General features: G+C 37.6%; 1 protein-coding gene across 4 annotated transcripts in view; it reads right to left on the bottom strand.

The window, feature by feature from the left end:
- Window positions 1-18,917, bottom strand: part of DOCK4 (dedicator of cytokinesis 4) — a 554,933-nt gene that overhangs the window by 175,303 nt on the left and 360,713 nt on the right. For all 4 annotated transcript variants that reach the window (XM_020984638.2, XM_020984640.2, XM_020984641.2 and 1 more), the window contains exons 14-16: window positions 17,161-17,285; window positions 15,483-15,645; window positions 6,727-6,833 (exon numbers count right to left, since the gene is read on the bottom strand). In XM_020984638.2, the coding sequence (XP_020840297.1) occupies window positions 6,727-6,833; window positions 15,483-15,645; window positions 17,161-17,285 (395 nt within the window). The remainder of the gene's footprint in view (window positions 1-6,726; window positions 6,834-15,482; window positions 15,646-17,160; window positions 17,286-18,917) is intronic.

Here is an 18,917-nt window from a genome sequence, read left to right as displayed (position 1 = left end):
ACTCATTTTGCTTTTGAGGTTTAACTGAGGCTTTTAAAAAAAATTCATGTTGTGAAAGGAAACAGGCAAAAAACATTAGAAAAATAAAGAAAGTAAAGAAAAACTATGCTTCGATGGGCATTTACACACCACCAATTCTTTCTCTGGAGATGGTAGCATTTTTCATTTCAGAATTTCATTTCATTTTCAGTTCAGAATTATCTTGGATCATTGTATTGCTGAGAATGGCTAAGTCATTCACAGTTGATCATCACACAATACTGCTGTTACTGTATATGGTGTTCTCCTGGTTTTGCTCATTTCACTTTACAACAGTTCATGTCTTTCCAGATTTTACTGAAAATGTCCTGCTTGACATTTCTTATAGTACAATAGCATTCCATCACAATAATTTACAACAACTTGTTCATCCATGCCCCAGTTCATGTACATCCCCTCAATTTCCAAATCTTTGTCACCATTTAAAGAGCTGCTATAAATATTTTGGTACATATAGGTCCTTTTTTTTGTTTTTTTTTCTAATCTCTCTAGGATACAGACTTAGTAGAGGTATTACTTGGTCAAAGGGTATGCATGGTTTTATAGCTGTCTGCATATATTAACGGAGGCTTACGAGACCAAAGGCTGAACTATAAATGGCTGGTCAAGATGAGGACATCGAGAATAGTTAACAAAGTGGATATGTTGATAAAGGTTAGGTATTAATTGATAAAGCAGTTAGGAAGTACTCACGATGAGCCAGTCACAAAGCTAGGTGCCAGAGACACAAATATAAGCAAAGGAAACCATCCCTATGCTAAAGCAGCTTACATTTTAATAAGAGAGAGAACACAAAAAGAAGATCTAGAAAGTAAAAGGCAGGATCTGGGGGAGGAGGTTACTCAGGAAAGGCTGTCAGCAAGTGAAGAGAGAAGTTTAGAGAGGAGTGGAGTCAGTAGTGCCATGACCAGGTCCTGGGCATCTCCTTAAATGGTGATCTTGGCTAGAGACATCTCCAGCTAAGACAACAGGCTTCAGGATGGAACCATGTTCAAGGCAGAAAGGCTGGTGCCAAGAAGGTAAAGACAGAGAGTGAGGAATACATCTGGGAATGATAGAGGGGATAGAGGGATGTTACAAGTAAAATAATTTCATATTTTGAATACTCACAGGATCTGGTCAAGATGTACAGAAAACATAGTAACATGACTCATATGCCATACTCAAATGTGTTTCCTAAACGGCTTACAGAGACACTGGAAATTTATGAATAATCATCCCAATACCATAGTTTTCCATGTTTTTTTAGCTCTAGTTGATAATCTACATTTCAAAAATATCCATGAGGTATACCGAGAAAGCATTCAGTATTCCATAATTAAGAAAGGCCATGATAAAACGTTTCCAGCCCAAAGAGATAAATGTGATTTTGAAGTAGACATCTACATCAGGGGCTAGAGTGGTTTGTGTCCTAATGTCAATGTTGGGCTCAAGCAACTTTAAAAATTAAGACAAGTGTCTGGAAGTTGCCCTGCAAGTGCAAATGTATACTCTGAAGTCATGAAAGTGATGTTATAAAATGAAGAAGTTACCTACATGGAGCTAAGTTGAGTAGCAATGAAAGGTTGATAAGCAAATGAATACTGAGAACCAGAAATAGATATAGAGAGCAGGAATTTGAGAGGCAAAACTATAAAAAAGGTGAATATGGATAAATGAAAAATAAAGGCAGGGAGATAGCAACATGGAGACCCAAGATGGTAGGTCTAAGAGGAGAGGACCATAGAGCTTGTTAGATTATTCTTAAGACAGAAAGAAGAAAAGAAAACTCAAAATGCATTAATAAAAAGTGCACAAAAACTGTCACAAAACAGGGAACAAAGAAAGGGTAGGATGACAGGACTGTCAGGAATTAGGGATGGGGATAAATGAGCTATACGCATGAAGGAGAAAGCCATATCACTGCGGTTATTAACTGAAAGTCAGAAGAGTGACCTTGGAACAAACACAAAGAATCTTACTCCTTGAATGATAAAACACTTAATCAAGAAACAGATTAATCTAAGACTAGAGATTAAAGGGGAGTGCATCTAAGAGGAAGACAAGACAGGAGACATGGGAAAATCTTCATACTTTTAAACATGATCATTCAGAGATGCAGCAGGACCAGTGTTGGGGAGTGCTTGCAAAATCTCAGTCTAAGCTGGTTGAACAACATGAAACCTTATCAATGGTAACTCTCAGTGGTATACTGTTAGTTCTTCAGGCTACAATAAAGTTTAGTTAAGCACCAAAATTAGTTTGCTGGAGAAGAGGAGGGGAAGAAGAGTGACAGAGAAGGAAGAGGGGGATAAATAAAGCAGAGAGATTAAGCATTTATTAAACTCACACTGTAAGCTAGGTACTACACCAAGTGAAAGGAATACAAATACAAATAAAAAAGCGAATGTGGGAGAGAGGGAGAGAAAGAAAGAGGGAGATAAGGAGGAAGATGGATAGAAAGAAAGGAGGGAGAAGGAGTAAATGGGAGGATTATAGGGTGAAGGAACAAGAGTGAGGGAAAGGAGAGTGAGAGGTGAAGAGAGATGTGAGCAGAGAGAAGCAGGGCCTGAAGCCAAAAGATGCATTTTCATGCAACAAACATCCTTTTCTTGTCTTTTTTTTTCTTACAAGCTGGATGTCAGAAATGAAGAGGTAATCCATGCTTACGCCATGAGCAGTCAATGAAATATTAAATCCCATTTCATCACAAAAGCACTCAAATTAAAGATTTGTTCCTGTGCATGATTAACATTAAGAAGCATGCCACAGTTTTATGGATTTTCTTAGAACTCAAAGAAATCTTACTCCTCTGGAGCCCAAAGAAAGACCAAAGAAAGACAATGAAGCCAGGATGGAGGCTATTCTAAATTTCTATTCTCTATTTACATAATCTCTATTTACATAATTTCTAAACACCTCCTCTTCCCTGGCTCTTTGTTTTTGACATGTAAGAAGGTAAGGAATCATTTCTAAAGTTCTGACCAATTATTTTGGAAACACTACAAAATAAAACAAGAAGAAAAATAGCTAATGCTTTCCCCACAAACTAGAGTTATTCGCTTGCCAAGTGTGTGTATCAGGGGGAGAAATTTAAAATCCAGATTCTCATTAATTTAGCTGTGGATTTTAATCAAAAGTAGGTAAAGTTCTTAAAAAAACAATTTGGAATCACACAAGAAAAGTTACTAAATTGTCCATATTCTTTGATCCAGAGATTTTCTTATTGGAAGTCTATTCCAAGGAGGCTATTGACTATAATATATATATTATATATATATGCATATGTATATATACATGTATATATATAATAAGAATCCTATGTATACAAAGATATTCAGAAAAGCACTAATAATGATTTCTTTAAAATCCAAGGGAAAAAATATGTGCCCAATCATTGGGGAATATCTAAAGAAATTATAGAATATTATGTAATGGAATATTTCTGGAACATAACAAATGACAGATAAAAAGAATTCAAAAACATATGGTAAGAGTTGCAAGGAGGGACATAAAACAAATTTAGAAACTAGAACCAAAAGTACAATAGAAGGAAACAAGCATTTTTTTTTCATTTTCACATTAGTCACGTTGTAAAGAAGATTCAGAACCAATAGGAGAAACCATAAGAAGGAAGAAACAAAAAGAGAGATAGAGAGAGAGGACAAATATTATGCTTCAATCTGCATTCTTTCTCTGGATGTGGACAGCATTTTCCATCATGAGTCTTTTGGAGTTGTCTTAGATCATTGCACTGCTTTTTATGCCTCTCTTGAGTCTTGTATTTGAAGATCAAATTTTTCATTGAGCTCTGGTCTTTTCATCAGGAAGGTCTGGAAGTCCCCTATTTCATTGAATGTCCATCTCTTACCCTGAAAGATTGTGCCCATTATTCATATTCCAAGCCCTCCAATCTTTTAATGTAGAAGCTGCAAAATCCTGCATAATCCTGACTGTGGCTTCACAATATTTGAATTGTTTCTCTTTGGCTGCTTGCAATATTTTTTCCTTGACCTGATAATTCTGGAGTTTGGCTACAATATTCCTTGGCATTTTCAATTTGGGATCTCTTTCAGAAGGTGATCAGTGAATTCTTTTGATGATTATTTTACCCTCTGATTCTAGGATCTCAGGGCAGTTTTCCATGATGCTTTCTTGAAAGATGCTGTCCAAGCTCTTTTTTGATCATGATTTTCAGGTAGACCAATAATTCTTAAATTATCTCTCCTGGATCTATTTTCAAGGTCAGTTGTTTTTCTAATGAAGTATTTTACATTTTATTCTATTTTTTTTCATTCTTTGGATTTTGTTTGACTGATTTTTGATGTCTCATAAAGTCATTAGCTTCCACTTGCCCAATTCTAATTTTTAATGAACTGTTTTCTGCAGTTAGCTTTTGTACCTCCTTTTCCATTAGACCAATTCTACTTTTTTAAGGAGTTGTTTTCTTCAGTATATTTTTGTTTCCATTTTGTCAATTGTATTTTTAAAGGAATTCTTCAATTTTTCTTCTGCCTCTCTTACTTGACTTTTAAAATCCTTCTTGTGCTCTTCTAAGAAGGCTTTTTGGGCTTGAGACCAATTCATATTTCCCCTTGAGGTCTCACATGTGGGTATATTGACAATGTTGTCCTCTCCTAAATTTGTGTTTTGATCTTCCTCGTAACCATAATAATTCTCTATGGCCATTGTTTTTCTTTGCTGCTTTTTGCTCATGGTGTTTGCCTTTTTCCTGGCTTTTAAAATTAATTTCTGCTTGTGGGGCACTGGGGGCGCTGTCCCATACTTTTTGTGCTCAGGGCTGGGGCCTGGTTACTGGCTTTGTGTGTTGGGGCCTCAGATTCTGGCAGCTGAAGGCTGCAGGGGTCTGGTAGCTTACTTGCTGCTTAGCTGGTATGTGCCAAGGCCAGGTAGGTTTTGTTTTGTTTTGTTCTGTTTTGCATTTCCCCAGGGTTTCACTGAAGCTTGCAGGGCAGGAGGTGGAGGTGGGGGTGGTCTGGCCACTGGAGGTCATCTGCTCTCCCAGGGCTGTGCTAGAGCATGGGGAGGTTCAGCTGCTGGCAGATGCCTGTCCAGCAGCTACACCATGGAGAACCCTGGCTGGGCTAAGGTATGCAGGGGGTGGAGGAGAATCCTGGTGTTGGTGCTTGCCTGCCCTACCACCCTGGGGCTCAGGCTCTCCAACTGTTTTGCTGAGGTGAGGCTTGCTGCTAGCTTGTCAGGACACCCCCCCAATCTGTGATGATCCCCTTCAGCCACAGCAAGAGGGACCTTTCCCATTAATCCCCCTAGCTTCCCAAGCTAAAAGACTGCTTTACTTCATCTTTTGGCCAGCTCCATTGTTCCAGGATTTTTCCTGGGGCAGTATTTTCTGGGTTTTTCAAGGTCAATAAGGGAGGGTAAGAGTGACTTATTGCTTACTCCACCATCTTGGCTCCCAAAGTCTGAAACAAGCATTTATTTAGCATCTAATATGTGCCATACATTGTACTAAGCACTTTACAGTTATTGTCTCATTTAACTTTCCCAATAACCTTATGAGGCAGAAGCTATTATTTTCCCCATTTTACAGTTGATGAAACTAAGGTAAAAAAAAATTAAGTGACTTGCCCAATGGTGACATCATTATTTATGTGTCTTAAGTTGAATCTGAAGTCAGGTCCTCCTAACTCCAGGCCCAGCACATTACCCATTGTACCACCTACTTGCTTAATTTATAGCATATAATGATGACAAGTCATCACTAAAGGGCAAGAAACTCTTATTTACATAAATGTTAGTATCCTCTGTTCAAAGCTAAAGGAAATATTCCTCCTTCTCATTTTGCAAATAACAAAATAGTTTTGAGAAGAATGCATTATTTGTAAGGGGTTGTTAGATGGATGTTGAAAAATATCTTCTGTATTGAAACAAAATACATAAATAATTTTTTAAATTTTTGAGAAAAGGATTGTTGGTAACATTTATTAGGTATTTTCCAGACTGGCTTATAGGATCACAGATCCAGAGCTTACCTAGAGTGATTACAGAATCATAGATTTAGATCAGGAAGGGACCTTGGACATCATTAAGTCCAACCCCTTCATTTTATAGTTGAAGAGACTGAGGACAAGGATGGTAAAATAACTTGCTCCAAGTCATCCAGGAAGTAAATGGCAGAGCAGGGATTTGAACCTAGGTCTTCTGATACCAGACTCAGGGCTTTCTGCACTGTGCCACACTGCCTAAAACCTTTTTGCAGACTCTTAGAATTGGAAGGGTTATCATCTTAGTTATCATCTAGTACAGAGGCCCAATCCCTAGTTTGGCAGTAACCAGATTAAAATGTAACTGGGAAAGTTTTTAAAAAAAAATACAACACAGCACAGATAATGTTGATTTGTGGTTTTCTAAGTCAGCTTGCCAGGATCTGTTTCTATTTTTAATTTGATACCATTTAATTTCATACAATCTTCCACCCCCAAATAAACATAAAATGCCACTATTAATTTTTTTAAAAAGGTGTTGCATGTAAAGATACTTTTATTTAATTCTATTTTTCCTAATAATCTTCCTGATAAACAACTTGATATTGGAAATTTTTGTAACTTTTTCCTTTTTTCTAAACACTACAAGAGAGATTTATTTACTAGGGCATTGCAAAAAGCTTTATTCTACTGCTATGATTTTATAGTTCTTCTCAGGCTACTGAACTCTAACTGATTTTACCTTATGTACGATGAGCTCATGTGTGCCATCTGGAAGGGTCCTACCATCTTCTTGCATCAGAGGAACAAAAGAGAAGCCAAATAATTTTTTCTCACCTTTCTCTTTTGCTGTGTAAACAAAAAAAAAAGAGGAATTATATACTTAATTCAGTAAAAGTAAATATCTATGTGTCCAAACCTTATGTTTATAGACATGTAATTTTTTTAAAAAATCATAGAATCATAAAGAAGAAATGGAGAGGATTACCTTCACTAGCAAGCCCATAAGAACCTACAACGTATTAGTCAAACTCTGCCCCCTAGCTGTTGTACAGAATGGTCTTGACAACAAAAGTAAATGACATCACTGCTTTGAGCCACTAGCTTGGCTGCTACTAGCTTAGGTTGTGGCAAAGAATTTTTCCTTCACTTGAAAACATGAAAGGACAATAAAACTCAATAAAACAGATTGTTGTCAGATATTATATTTTCATAATATATTAAACATGACTGGAAGCTTCATTAGTGTCACAGTTGTTGTTATTGTCAAGTCATTTCAGTTGTATCTGACTTTTTGTGACCCCATTTGGGGTTTTCTTGGCAAAGATATGTAGTGGTTTGGCCTTTCCTTCTCTAGCCATTTTACAGATGAAGAAACTGAGGTAAATTAGGTTAAGTGATTTGCCCAGCGTCAAACAACTAGTAACTGTCTTGAGGTTGGATTTGAACTTGGGTAGATGAGTTGTCCTGACTTCAGTCTCCAGCACTCTAATCTATCGCATCACCTGGCTGCTTCAATCACTTAGTAGATGATTTTGAGGCAATATGGTTCATTGGTAAGAGCAATGGATGGAGTCTAAGGGCTGGGATCAAAATTCCTGCTCTGCCACTTACTGCCTGTGTGACTGTGGGCAAGTTAATTAACCTCTCTGGACTTAGTCTGTTTATCTGTAAAATAATGATCTACATTCCTTTGAAGATTTAAATCTATGATCCTTTAATCACTCTAATCAAACTCTGAAGACCAGAAAGGATCAATGTGTTTTCCAAACTTGCCAAACTTACTCCCCAAGATAAAACAGGGATTGGAATATTACTGTTTTGTAGTCTTGATTCTTCTTTCACTTTCTGGTGTATATAGAATAATTTTCCAATCCCTGAGATATTATTAGAAGTATTATTCTCAATTATCCTGCCCAAGTTTACTTGTAGACATAATTTAATTTAACAAATGTAATAACAACAACTAACATTTATATAATGCTTATTATATACCAACCACTGTGCTAGGTGCTTTACGATTACATCATTGTGCTCCTCACAACCTCCAGAGAGGCAGGTACTATTATTATCTCCATCTTATATATAAGTAAACAAAGACAGAGCTGTCCAGATTTACACAGTTAGTATCTGAAGTCAGATGTGAACTCAGCTCTTCCTGATTCCAAGCCTGAAACTTTATCTACTATGCCACCTAGCTGCCTCTAAATATGTACTAAGCACAGTAACGGCTGAGTGAGAAATAAAGATGAATAAGACATAGCTCATGTTTTTTTTAGTAATTTAGCAATGGGGATAAATCATGGTCGGAGAGAAACATGGCAAATGCATGAGACACACAAAGTGCTATTAGAATTCATGAGAGGAAAGGGCTATATTTGGCTAAGGGAAGCCAAAATTGACTCTGATGAAGAAGTGGCAATGGAGCTGGATGAGTGGGATTTCAGGTAGTGGAAATATAGGGGGAGGGTAATCTAGGTTGAAGGAACATCATAGGCAATGGAACCATCATGGGCCACAAAATTGGAAAAGTGTGGAGTATATATGGGGAATGTGGAAGAGTTCAACTTGGCTTTTGCCCAGGTCACGTGAATGGAAATAACATGAGATAAAGCTGAAAAGATAAACTAGAATTAGATTATGGAGGGAATTAAAGGCTAAGGAATCATTGGCTCTACCAAGATCTTACAGTGATGCCTCATGCAGGTTACCCTGAGCTCTTGAAGACTCCTCTGGCTAAATGCAAGTTCTGACAATCCCTACTAACCTGAAAATGATAAGTCCATTGACAAATTCAAACCCATGGTCATCTTAGCTAATTCATAGAGGTACTTTACTTGCAGTTTTGCCTCACAAAGACCACATAGTGAGGAGTGGTAATCTCTACTGGAGGAGAAAGTTCCCACCACTGAAGAAATCATGCATTTTTTAATTACTACAGAAAGATGTCATTGAAGATTTTTTAAGCAATAGAATGGCATGACCAGAATTATACATTAGTAAGGTTATTCTGACAGCAGTTGGAAGGACAAATTGGCTGGGCAAGAGACTGAAGACGGTGAAGCCAGCTAAAAGGTTATTATAATACAAGGTAATAAGGGGAGCAATAAGAGGTGATAAGGAACTTGACATGGCAATGAGAATAGAAAAACGGGGACAGATAGGAGACGTGAAGATAGAGGAGATGGGACCTGATGAATGAATGTAAGGAGAAAGAGAAAAAGAGGAGGAGTAAAAAGATAGCAAACATTTCATAAATACGTGTGAGTGAAGTCAGCTCATAGATATATGTAGGGCCCCAAGACAAAGTTTAGAGAGGAATCAAGGTGTAGCGAATAAAGAACTGGCCACAGAGCCAAGAAGTCTTGGATTCAAGTCTCTCTGAAAGACATTGGTCAGGTCCCTTGATAAGTCCCTTAAACTCTCAGTGCTCTTGGTGGCTCTCTAAGAGTGTAAGTTGCAGAGAAAGCGCAGACCCACATTGATAGAAGGAGCTTCCACATAGGGGTGTTGCTATATCAAAGAAATTATAGGTTCAATTGCTGTCCTTTTCCTAAGACTATGGCTAAGTGAGCTAGCAACACTGTTTCTTTAAGGTTTAGCAAGTCTTTAGTGACATGATATACTACAACCTTGATATCTAACCAATGTTGCTGTTCAGTCATTTTCAGTTGTGTCTGACTGCTCATGACCCCATTTGGGGTTTTCTTGGCAAAGATATTGAAGTGTTTTGCCATATCCTTTTCTAGCTCATTTTCCAGATGAGGAAACTGAGGCAAACAGGGTTAAGTGATTTGCCCAAGGTCACACAACTAGTAAGTGACTGAGGCCAGACTTCAACTTGGGAAGGTGAGTCTCCCTGATTCCAGGCCTGGCACTTTATCTCTTGTACCACCTTGATGTCCCATTTAATCACAGAGCAGCACATTGAGTAACACAAGTGATCCACTTCTTTGGAAAAATGTTCTCACACTGTATTCAGCATAATTCTATTACGCAGTCATTTTAATCTTGTTTTTTTTTTCTTTCTGGTGAGGCAATTGGGGTTAAGTGACTTGCCCAGGGTCACATAGCTATTAAGTGTCAAGTGTCTGAGGCCAGATTTGAACTCAGCCTCCTGACTCCAAGGCTGGAGCTCTATCTACTACGCCACCTAGCTGCCCCTAAGTTTTCGCTTTGAAAGGCTGACTTTGGCTCCTAGAGTTAGGAAATGCCAGAAAGCTGGAGGTGAAATGAGGTTTCACTTTAAAAACCAAAACACTAATTTCCCCCATTCAAAATTGACAGGATCAGAAAGAAATACAGGAAATAAAGTTAAATGGATCCACAAAAGGAAAGCTCTCTGGGGGGATAATTCTATGTCAAAGGATATTTTCAGGTACAGACCTTCTGATTTGGAAGGAAAAGATTTACTGAGAAGTAATTTTAAGAATGTGTTCCACCATTTATCATTTTTGTCTTTCATGACAAGCATTTGACCCAGATTTTTGTTAATAATAAAGGTATCAATGTGAGAAAACTAGCAAAGAGATTACATCGAGGTTATAAATGGCTTCCTCATCTTTACCTTCCATTCTTTAAAACAAACAAACAAAATTAAGCAAGCAAACACATTGAAACAAACTATATATAATTCTGCCCAATTTTATGAGGTCTTGATAAATGAGCACGTTTGAGAGATGAGGAATAAAGAGGCGCTCTTGTTTTCCTTTAGGTAGCAAGAATCCAAACTTCTGACTCATTATACACTTTTCAGCATTATCCCTGCACTTCTTTCCTGCCTAATCAGGAGGAAACGATATCCTAGCCAGAGAGAAAATGAAGATGAAAGAGAGGGAATGACTGATGGAGCAAGCTCCTGAAAAAAATAGGAGGGGATGGAAATGAGGACACAAATAGAAAGTCAAAGACAAAGGCCAATTCTTTCTTGGAGACAGGAGTGGAGATAAGGATAAAGATATAGTAGAGTTTTGAGGGGTGGAGAAAGGAATATGATTGAATTCACAATGAATAGCTTGAAATTTCTTAAGAAAGCAGGAGGCAAAGACATCTGCTGGTAGGAGGGGACAGGGGATTGAAAAGAGGTTTGGAATATAATAAACATGTCTGCAGTAGGGAATATTAGATAATATGACTTTTTATTGAACCCCATGAGCACTAGGATATGATTTCTTTCAGAGGCTGTCAGAAGCTCATGTCTGAAAGTGGAGAATAGTAGAGGTGATGTGGGTCATCCAGGCTAGAAGATTGGTGAGCCAAAAATGGTGATAGGGTAAGTGGTTAAGGGTGGTGCTCTTCCTGGCAGGTTCTATATAACATGTTCAGATATTCCCTGCCTGGTTCCAATCTAATATGTGGAACTTCAGAAGCATATTTTGAGATTCTGTAATACCAAGGGGTTCATATTATATGGAGATGAAATCTACTTGCCTGTGGAACTGAACAAATCAAGAGTCAGGAGGTATGAGCAAAAACTGGGTTCAAATATAGAAGGGATTACCCAATCTTTCCACAATTGCAGTGAGCTGCCAGATGAGGGCCAGGGGAAGAAGGGCAGCTGGACACCATGTCATTCCCCTACTCAAGGAGCTCACATTCTAATGAGAGAGGCAACACATACATAAGATATATACAGAGAAGATGGAAACAATCTTAGAGAAGAAAGAAACAGCAACTAAGGAACCTAGAAGGGCCTCCTATAGGTCGTGGGATTTGAGTTGTCTTAAAGGAATCCTGGTATTCTAAGAGACAGAGGTACCGAGAAGGAGGATTCTAGGCATGGGGACAGAAAATCGACTATCATAAAAGGGAACAGGAAGAAGGCTACTGTAACTCATTAAGTACATGTAGAGGAGAATAACATAAGAAAACTAAAAAGTCAGGAAGGTAACAGGTTATGTTTGGTTTTAAATGCCAAAGACGGGACTTTTTATTTGATTCTAGAACTAATAAAGAGCCACTGGAATTTACTGAGGGGAAGAGTGATATAGTGAGACCTTGCCCAAGGTCACACAGCCAGTAGGTGTCTGAAGTCAGATTTGAACTCAGGAAGATGAGTCTTCCTGACTCCAGGACCTGTACTCTATCCACTGCACCACTTAGCTGCCCCATCACTTTGGCAGTTGCGTGGAAGACATATCGGAGAAGACAGAGTTTTGAGGCAAGGAGACAGAACAGTTATTGAATCAATCCAGATGAGGAGTGATGTGGACCTGAATTAAGGGGTGATTATGTGAATGGTAAGAAGGGAATATAAGAGATGTTGTGAAAAAAGAAAAAGCAAGATCTGGTAATGGATTAGATAGCAGGAAACATTTCCTTCCCCAAGGGAAAGTGAACAGCCATAGCTGACATTGAGGTTATAAGCTGTGGCGATAGGGAAGGTGGTAGGGTCCTCAATAGTAAAAGAAATTAGGAAGAAGAGAAGGCTGGGGGAAAAGATGATGAGTTTTCTTCTTTTTCTCAAACTACTTTCATATATCTCTATATCCATATCTTGCGGCCTAATGCCTGCAATGCCCTCCCCTTCTTATTTTCGCCTCTTAAAATCCTTCTCTTCCCCAAATCTCCCATGATTCCTCCTGTTGTTAGTACACTCTGGATACTGGTTCGTATATACTGCTACCTGGGTAGCCTCAGTAGAATGAAGGCTCCTTGAGGGCAAGAACTTTTTCAATATTATCTCCATAGCCATAGCACCTAGCAGACTTGCAAACAGTAGGCACTCAATAAATCCTCAATGAATTGAACCAGGTAAGAATCTTCCTTAACCACAGGCTAGTGATATATGTTTTTCCTTTTATAATCTTTATCATCACCACTGCCATCATACTGTCCTCATAACTCACATTATACAGTGCTTTAAGGTTTGCAAAATGTTTTACATATTTTATCTGATTTGCTGCTCACAACTGTTACATATGTGCTATTACGATGCCCATTTTATAGAAGAGGCACAGAGGTTAAGTGACTTACTTTAGGATCACACAAGTAATAAGTTTCTGAGGTAAAGTTCAAATTTGGGTCTTCCTGATTCCAAGTCCAGGGCTCCCTATACTATGTCACCCTTTTCCACACTCCTAGTCTCTTCTTAGGAAGTAAGACTCTAGAGAAATTTTGAAAATAGCAATTATAGCCAACCAGTTTTATTTCTTTGGATACGCTCTGAGATTTTGTGCAGTTTGCTCAGCTTTACAAATGGGGAGATTTAGATGCCAGAAGAACTTTGGGGTAACGATACCAAATGAACAGCTGAAAATATAACACTGGGGCTCAGGATAGAGGTTTTAAATGGACATATAGAGTTGGAAGTCATTTACATGGAGGAGATCACTGAAGTTAACACAGTAGAAGATTATCACCAAGAAACAGGGTCTAAGGGGGAAAAACTACAAGGGCATTTTAGCGGCATACCTGCATTTAGAGAGTTTCAAGTAAAAAAGACCAAGAAGGAGTGGTTGAGAGAGGTAGAAGTAGATGCAGAAGAGTAAAATAGGAAAAAATCCAAGAGAAGAAAGAGTATAAAAGATCAACAGCATTAAATGAATCTATTGCTCATGCTTTCTTTTCCTATAGACTAGATCAGGGGTTCTTAACCATTTTTTATGTTATAGACTCCATTGGCAACCTGTGAAGAATCTGGACCCTTCCAAAGAATGCTTTCAAATAATTGAAGAGAATGTTTAATTCTGGTCAGAGATTATTGAAAATAAAAATGTAGTTTTTTTTTAATCATTCAAGTTCACGAACCCAATCTATCTAGAAATCTCTAGGTAAATGTGTGGCTCCCAGGTTAAGAATCCCTAAACTAGCTAGAAACATGTTGTTCCATCCCTAAGACTATGAATCTTACAATTTCCTGAGCTTTGATATTTTTCAAAAGTAAAATACATTATCATGGTGTGTTTGCAATTGCATCCACATGTGTACCAACACACATGTGATGCACATACATACACACACACACACACACACACACACACACACACACACACACACACACACACACACACACACATCTGGTATATGTGAGGGAAGCCTAACGGGGAATGGGCTATAAGCAGAATGGTGTGTGGATTAGGAAAACAGGAAAATAATCAACAATAATTGCAACAGAGACAAATTACTCAACCGTCCTGGGTTTTATCTATCTATAAAATGAGGTATTTGGACAACAAAATTTCTAAAGTCCTTTATATTCCTAATATTCTATAATTTCAACTTCAAAAATGACTAAGGAAAAATTGAAGAGCAATGTTGATGTTGCAGTAGTAGTAGTAGTAGTAGTCATAGTTGTAGTAGTAGTAATTACATCTATGCAGAATTTTACACTTTCAAAGCCCTATATGTATATTATTCATTTATCCTCATAATCTCATAAAGTAGGTATTACTATCATCCCTATGTTAAGAAAATAAACTGAGTTTGGGTTTATTTAAATGATTTGCCTGAGCTCACCCAGATCCTAAGTCTCTGAGAGAGTATTTGAATTCAGTTCTTCCTGATGACAAGTTCTCTATGCACCCAGACTCTCTACTCTACACAAAGCCTGTACAAATCTTACCCAGTTAGGCTCTGACCCTCCTAATGACCTTATACACTAGAACAGATACTCATAAAAACCTCAGTAGAGACCACTAATCATAATGGTTGCTACATTAGCATTTACCTTGGCATATATCAAATTATAAAGAACTATGCAATACCAACCTTGTGTTATTATTTTATATTGAATCTGTTTCTTTCTGTAAGATGTCTGGTGGTACTAGTAATAAAAGCATATATTTACGCCGTGCTTTAAAGTTTGCAAAGCACTTTACATATATAGTCTAATTTTATCTTCACAGCAGTCCTGGATGTTAGGTGCTATTATAGTCAGAGTCATACAGTTCAGTGAAAAGAGCGCTGAATCAGGAGTCAGTTCAAGTCAGGTTTTGCCACCTATTTACCTGTGTGACCCTGGAAAAGTCAATGAAATTATCTGGGACTTATTTTACTTATTAGTAAAATCAGGAGGTTGAACTAGATTGCCTTTCAGGTACCCTGTAGCTCTAAAGTCTATGATTCTTATTATCTCCATTTTATAGATGAGGAAACAAGTTCAGAGAAGTTGTATTACTTGCCTGTGGTTACACAGTTAATAAATGTCAAAGATAGATTTGAACTCATATCTCCCTACTCTAGAGTATCACTCATTCCACTTTTCCACACTCCATCTTGATCATTCTGGAGTTGTCACACAGTATGACCTGATTGTATATATCTAGTCCCCCACCATATATTTGCTTTCTCTGAACCCCTCCACAAGGTTGGTGTTTCCCCAGATTGAAAAGTTTGGGAATCTCACCTAGAAATGAAGAACCCTTCTAAATAAAGATCCTTTTCCCAAGATATTTGCCTTCTTTTCCACCCTACTTCAGAGGTCTCATTCAGTTTACTCACTTTGCTGACTGCCCTGATAAGAGTAAGGCAATATAATTAATTATACTCAATTCTTACTGGAACAATGTCGGAACTCAAAGCGGATGTGGGAGCCTCTGAATTTATCCACAGGAATGGGGAGTTTCAGCAGTTCAGACCATCTGGGACTGTTGTTGTGGTAAAGTACAAAGGAGTGGAACTCATTAGCTGGCGGTTCACCAGAGCCAAAGGAGATAAAATCCTAACAAAAGAAACAAACAGGTTAAAGACAGCTTCATTTTCAAATTACTTTGAAGTCAGAAAAGCAATTACTTTTCTCTATGTATATATCTGCTCTCCATGTTCTCCTTTCATGTAAAATGACCTTCTTCTTTTGTAGGTAAGACAGCTATACCTGCTAGCAAACTGCATGTGCTTAACCCTACCGAATAGAGGTTCATTGTTTTAAAGGATGTGTCTCATTTATTCATATTAATCTGACGATTCTTACTCTTTTTGGTATCATGGACCCCTTTGGCAGTCTGGTAAAGGCTGTTGTTGAGTCTCTCAGTCCTGTTTGACTGTTTATGATTTCATGAACCGTACCATGCCAATACTGTCCATGGGGCTTTCTTGGAAAGATAGTGGAGTGGTTTGCCATTTCTTACTCCAGTGAATTAAGGCAAACATAGACTGAATGATTTGCCCAAGGTCACACAGCTAGTGAGTATCTGAGGCCAGATATGAACTCAGGTCTTTCTGACTCCAGGCCTAGTGATTTATCCACTAAGCCACCTATCTGCCTCCCTTTAGCTGGTAAAGCCTACAAACCATTATTGAGAATAATGTATTTAAAAGCCTAGGATTTCAAAGAAAATCAATTATACTGAAATAGAATTATCAAAAATTTCATATGGAAATATGCTTTGTATGATTGCACAAGTATAATCTATATCAAACTGCTTATTGCCTCAGGGAGGAGGAAGAGAAGGGAGAGAGGGAAGGAGAAAATTTGGAACTCAAATTTTAAAAAAAAGTGAATGTTAAAAATTGTCTTTACATGTAATTGGGGGAAAAATAAAATATTATTTAAATTTTTTTTCATAAGTACATAGACTCCCGCTTAAGAACCCTTACTTGAAAAAGACAATAATGTGTTTGATTAGGAGCTTAGCTGTACATACTATGTCATTTTCTAAAGGAGATGCTTAAAAATATGTACCTCAGTTGGGGAATTAGTAAGAGGTTGGAATTGTTCTATCATAAGAACAAGTAATGACAGTCTCCAATCACACAGGGACTACTTGTGGGGTCTGGGTAAATGTTTCTACCACTTAAGAAACTCTTTAATAAAAAGAGCAAATTATCCTATCTATTTGGGAAAAGTACAGAAGAGCAACTCTGACATATTTTTAAAAATAGTTCTTCTGGGGTTACAAAGGTGAGTCAAGTGTCTATCCATGATAACCATGAGAAAACAGAATGGAATCAGGGAGAGAAGAAATTCATGCCCCTAAATAACTAAAAATAAGGCATATTTAAGTACTAATTGTTACATAAGTTGAAATTTGATAACATAATTAAAATAATTACTAGCCAACATATAATTATGAAGGTAAATTAAGGAAGAAATCTTATTTTAACCCTACTTTATGAATGATGAAAAGGAAAAAAATATGCAGAGTTAAGATATTAAGTTCCAGAAATTTTAAAATTGAGATTAATTCAAAGCAATGAGAAAGAAATCAATTTGTGTAAATGAGGACAAATGACATACCTTTAAGTTCTGGCCATTAGTGTCAATGATATACATGGTCACTTCCACATTTCTGGCCACACTCTTCCCTCCTTTCTCAAACTCTCCCCTTTCTATGGTGATATATAAATCATTCCTCATTTCACCTATTAAGAATGGACAACAAAGCAAAACAAAAGTATGTTAGCTATGACAGAGAAATAAGGATTCATATTTACTCTCTCTACGAGACACAAAATCTGGCACATATCGTACCATAGGAAGGCACTGTAGCTTCATTTTAACCATGCAAGATGTAAAACCTAGCCCTTCTTTCCCCTTGAATAATAATATCTAACATTTATATAGTGTTTTACTACCAAAAAAACTACGTTGTTGTGACAAATTAGCTGGGCAATTTTGAAAAACTAACTACTTTTCTGGGGCTCAATTTCCTCATCTACAAAATTTAATTCAACAAAGAACTCACAGAGGAAAATACGGGCACAATGCACAAACCACTGGGCCTGGATTCAGGAAGATTTGAGTTCAAAATCAGTCTCAGATACTTGCTCATCTATAAAAAGGAGATAATAATAGTATCTACTTTTCAGGGTTGTTGTGAGGATCAATGAGAAAATGTTTGTAAAGAACTTGGCACAGTGCCGGGCAGGTAGTAAGTGCTTATATAAATGTTAGCCATTATTATTGTTATTAATTACTAGTATTATGTGACTTGCCCAGGTTCACAAAGTTATTAGTAGGTGTCAAAACCAGGATGAACAACCAGGTCTTCCGATCCCAACACAGTGCTCTTTCCAATATACTTAACTGTTCTCCAAAGGCTGGCTTGCATCTGCAGAGCTGAAAAGTGAATATCTTGCCTCAATAATTTCACCTAATATTCCCGCATTTCACTATTCTTCGGATATGTCACAACCCCATTAGCAAGGTGCAACTAAAATAATGAGACTTTTGAAGACCAATCTCATTACCTTACAGTTTGAACATAAAAGCTGCTTAATAAGCAGGCTCTTTTTTTCACCTGTTTAAAAAGAATCTCAATATTATAAAAAAATTCTGTGGGCAAAATTATCTCACTGCTTCTAGAATGCTGGGTCTTAATTTATTTACATGTAAAATGAGAGATTCGACCTAGTTCAGCCCTAAGGTCCCACCTAGTCCTAACATTCTATGAGTGGACTATAGGTATAAAGGTATAATAAACATTCTGCTTTACAATCACATTCATTTTAGCACTCTGAGTACCATGAAGCTACAAGCAAAATGAGAAAAATTTCTAAATTCAAAGTCACTTATGCTATAGAGAGGGAGGAAGAAGGGAAAAAAGGAGAAGGAAGAAGGGAGAAAGAGGGGGAGAAGAAAGAAAAAAGGGAAGAAGTGAGGGAGGGGGAGAGAGGGACAGAGAAAGGGAGAGAAAGCTCACTATTTTTTAGTTGATTATTTAATAAAGTTAAATATTCAATTATCTCACCTAACCACCTCAACCTGTCATTGGAAAACACAAATGCCCAGTAACCACAGATAGGTACATGACAGACACTCACATTTTATTTTAGCTGCTCTGTTTTGTCATTTTTGACCTGACCTGCAAGCTCTAGGAGGGAAACTTCCTCTACCACTGCCAGACAGGCATCTTCTTTACAACTTTTAGCCATAGAGAGTTGCCTTAGGCACTGAGAGGTTAAACGACTTGCCCAGGGTCACACAGCCAAGATGTGTCAATGGTAATAACTGAACCCAGGTCTCCTTGATTCAAAAGACAGCTCTTTAAACTG

This window comes from Phascolarctos cinereus, unplaced genomic scaffold, assembly GCF_003287225.1.
Source record: "Phascolarctos cinereus isolate Bilbo 61053 unplaced genomic scaffold, phaCin_HiC Scaffold_1;HRSCAF=81, whole genome shotgun sequence".
In the NCBI taxonomy this organism is placed as follows: domain Eukaryota; kingdom Metazoa; phylum Chordata; class Mammalia; order Diprotodontia; family Phascolarctidae; genus Phascolarctos; species Phascolarctos cinereus.
This window is presented reverse-complemented; position numbering and strand designations above follow the sequence as displayed.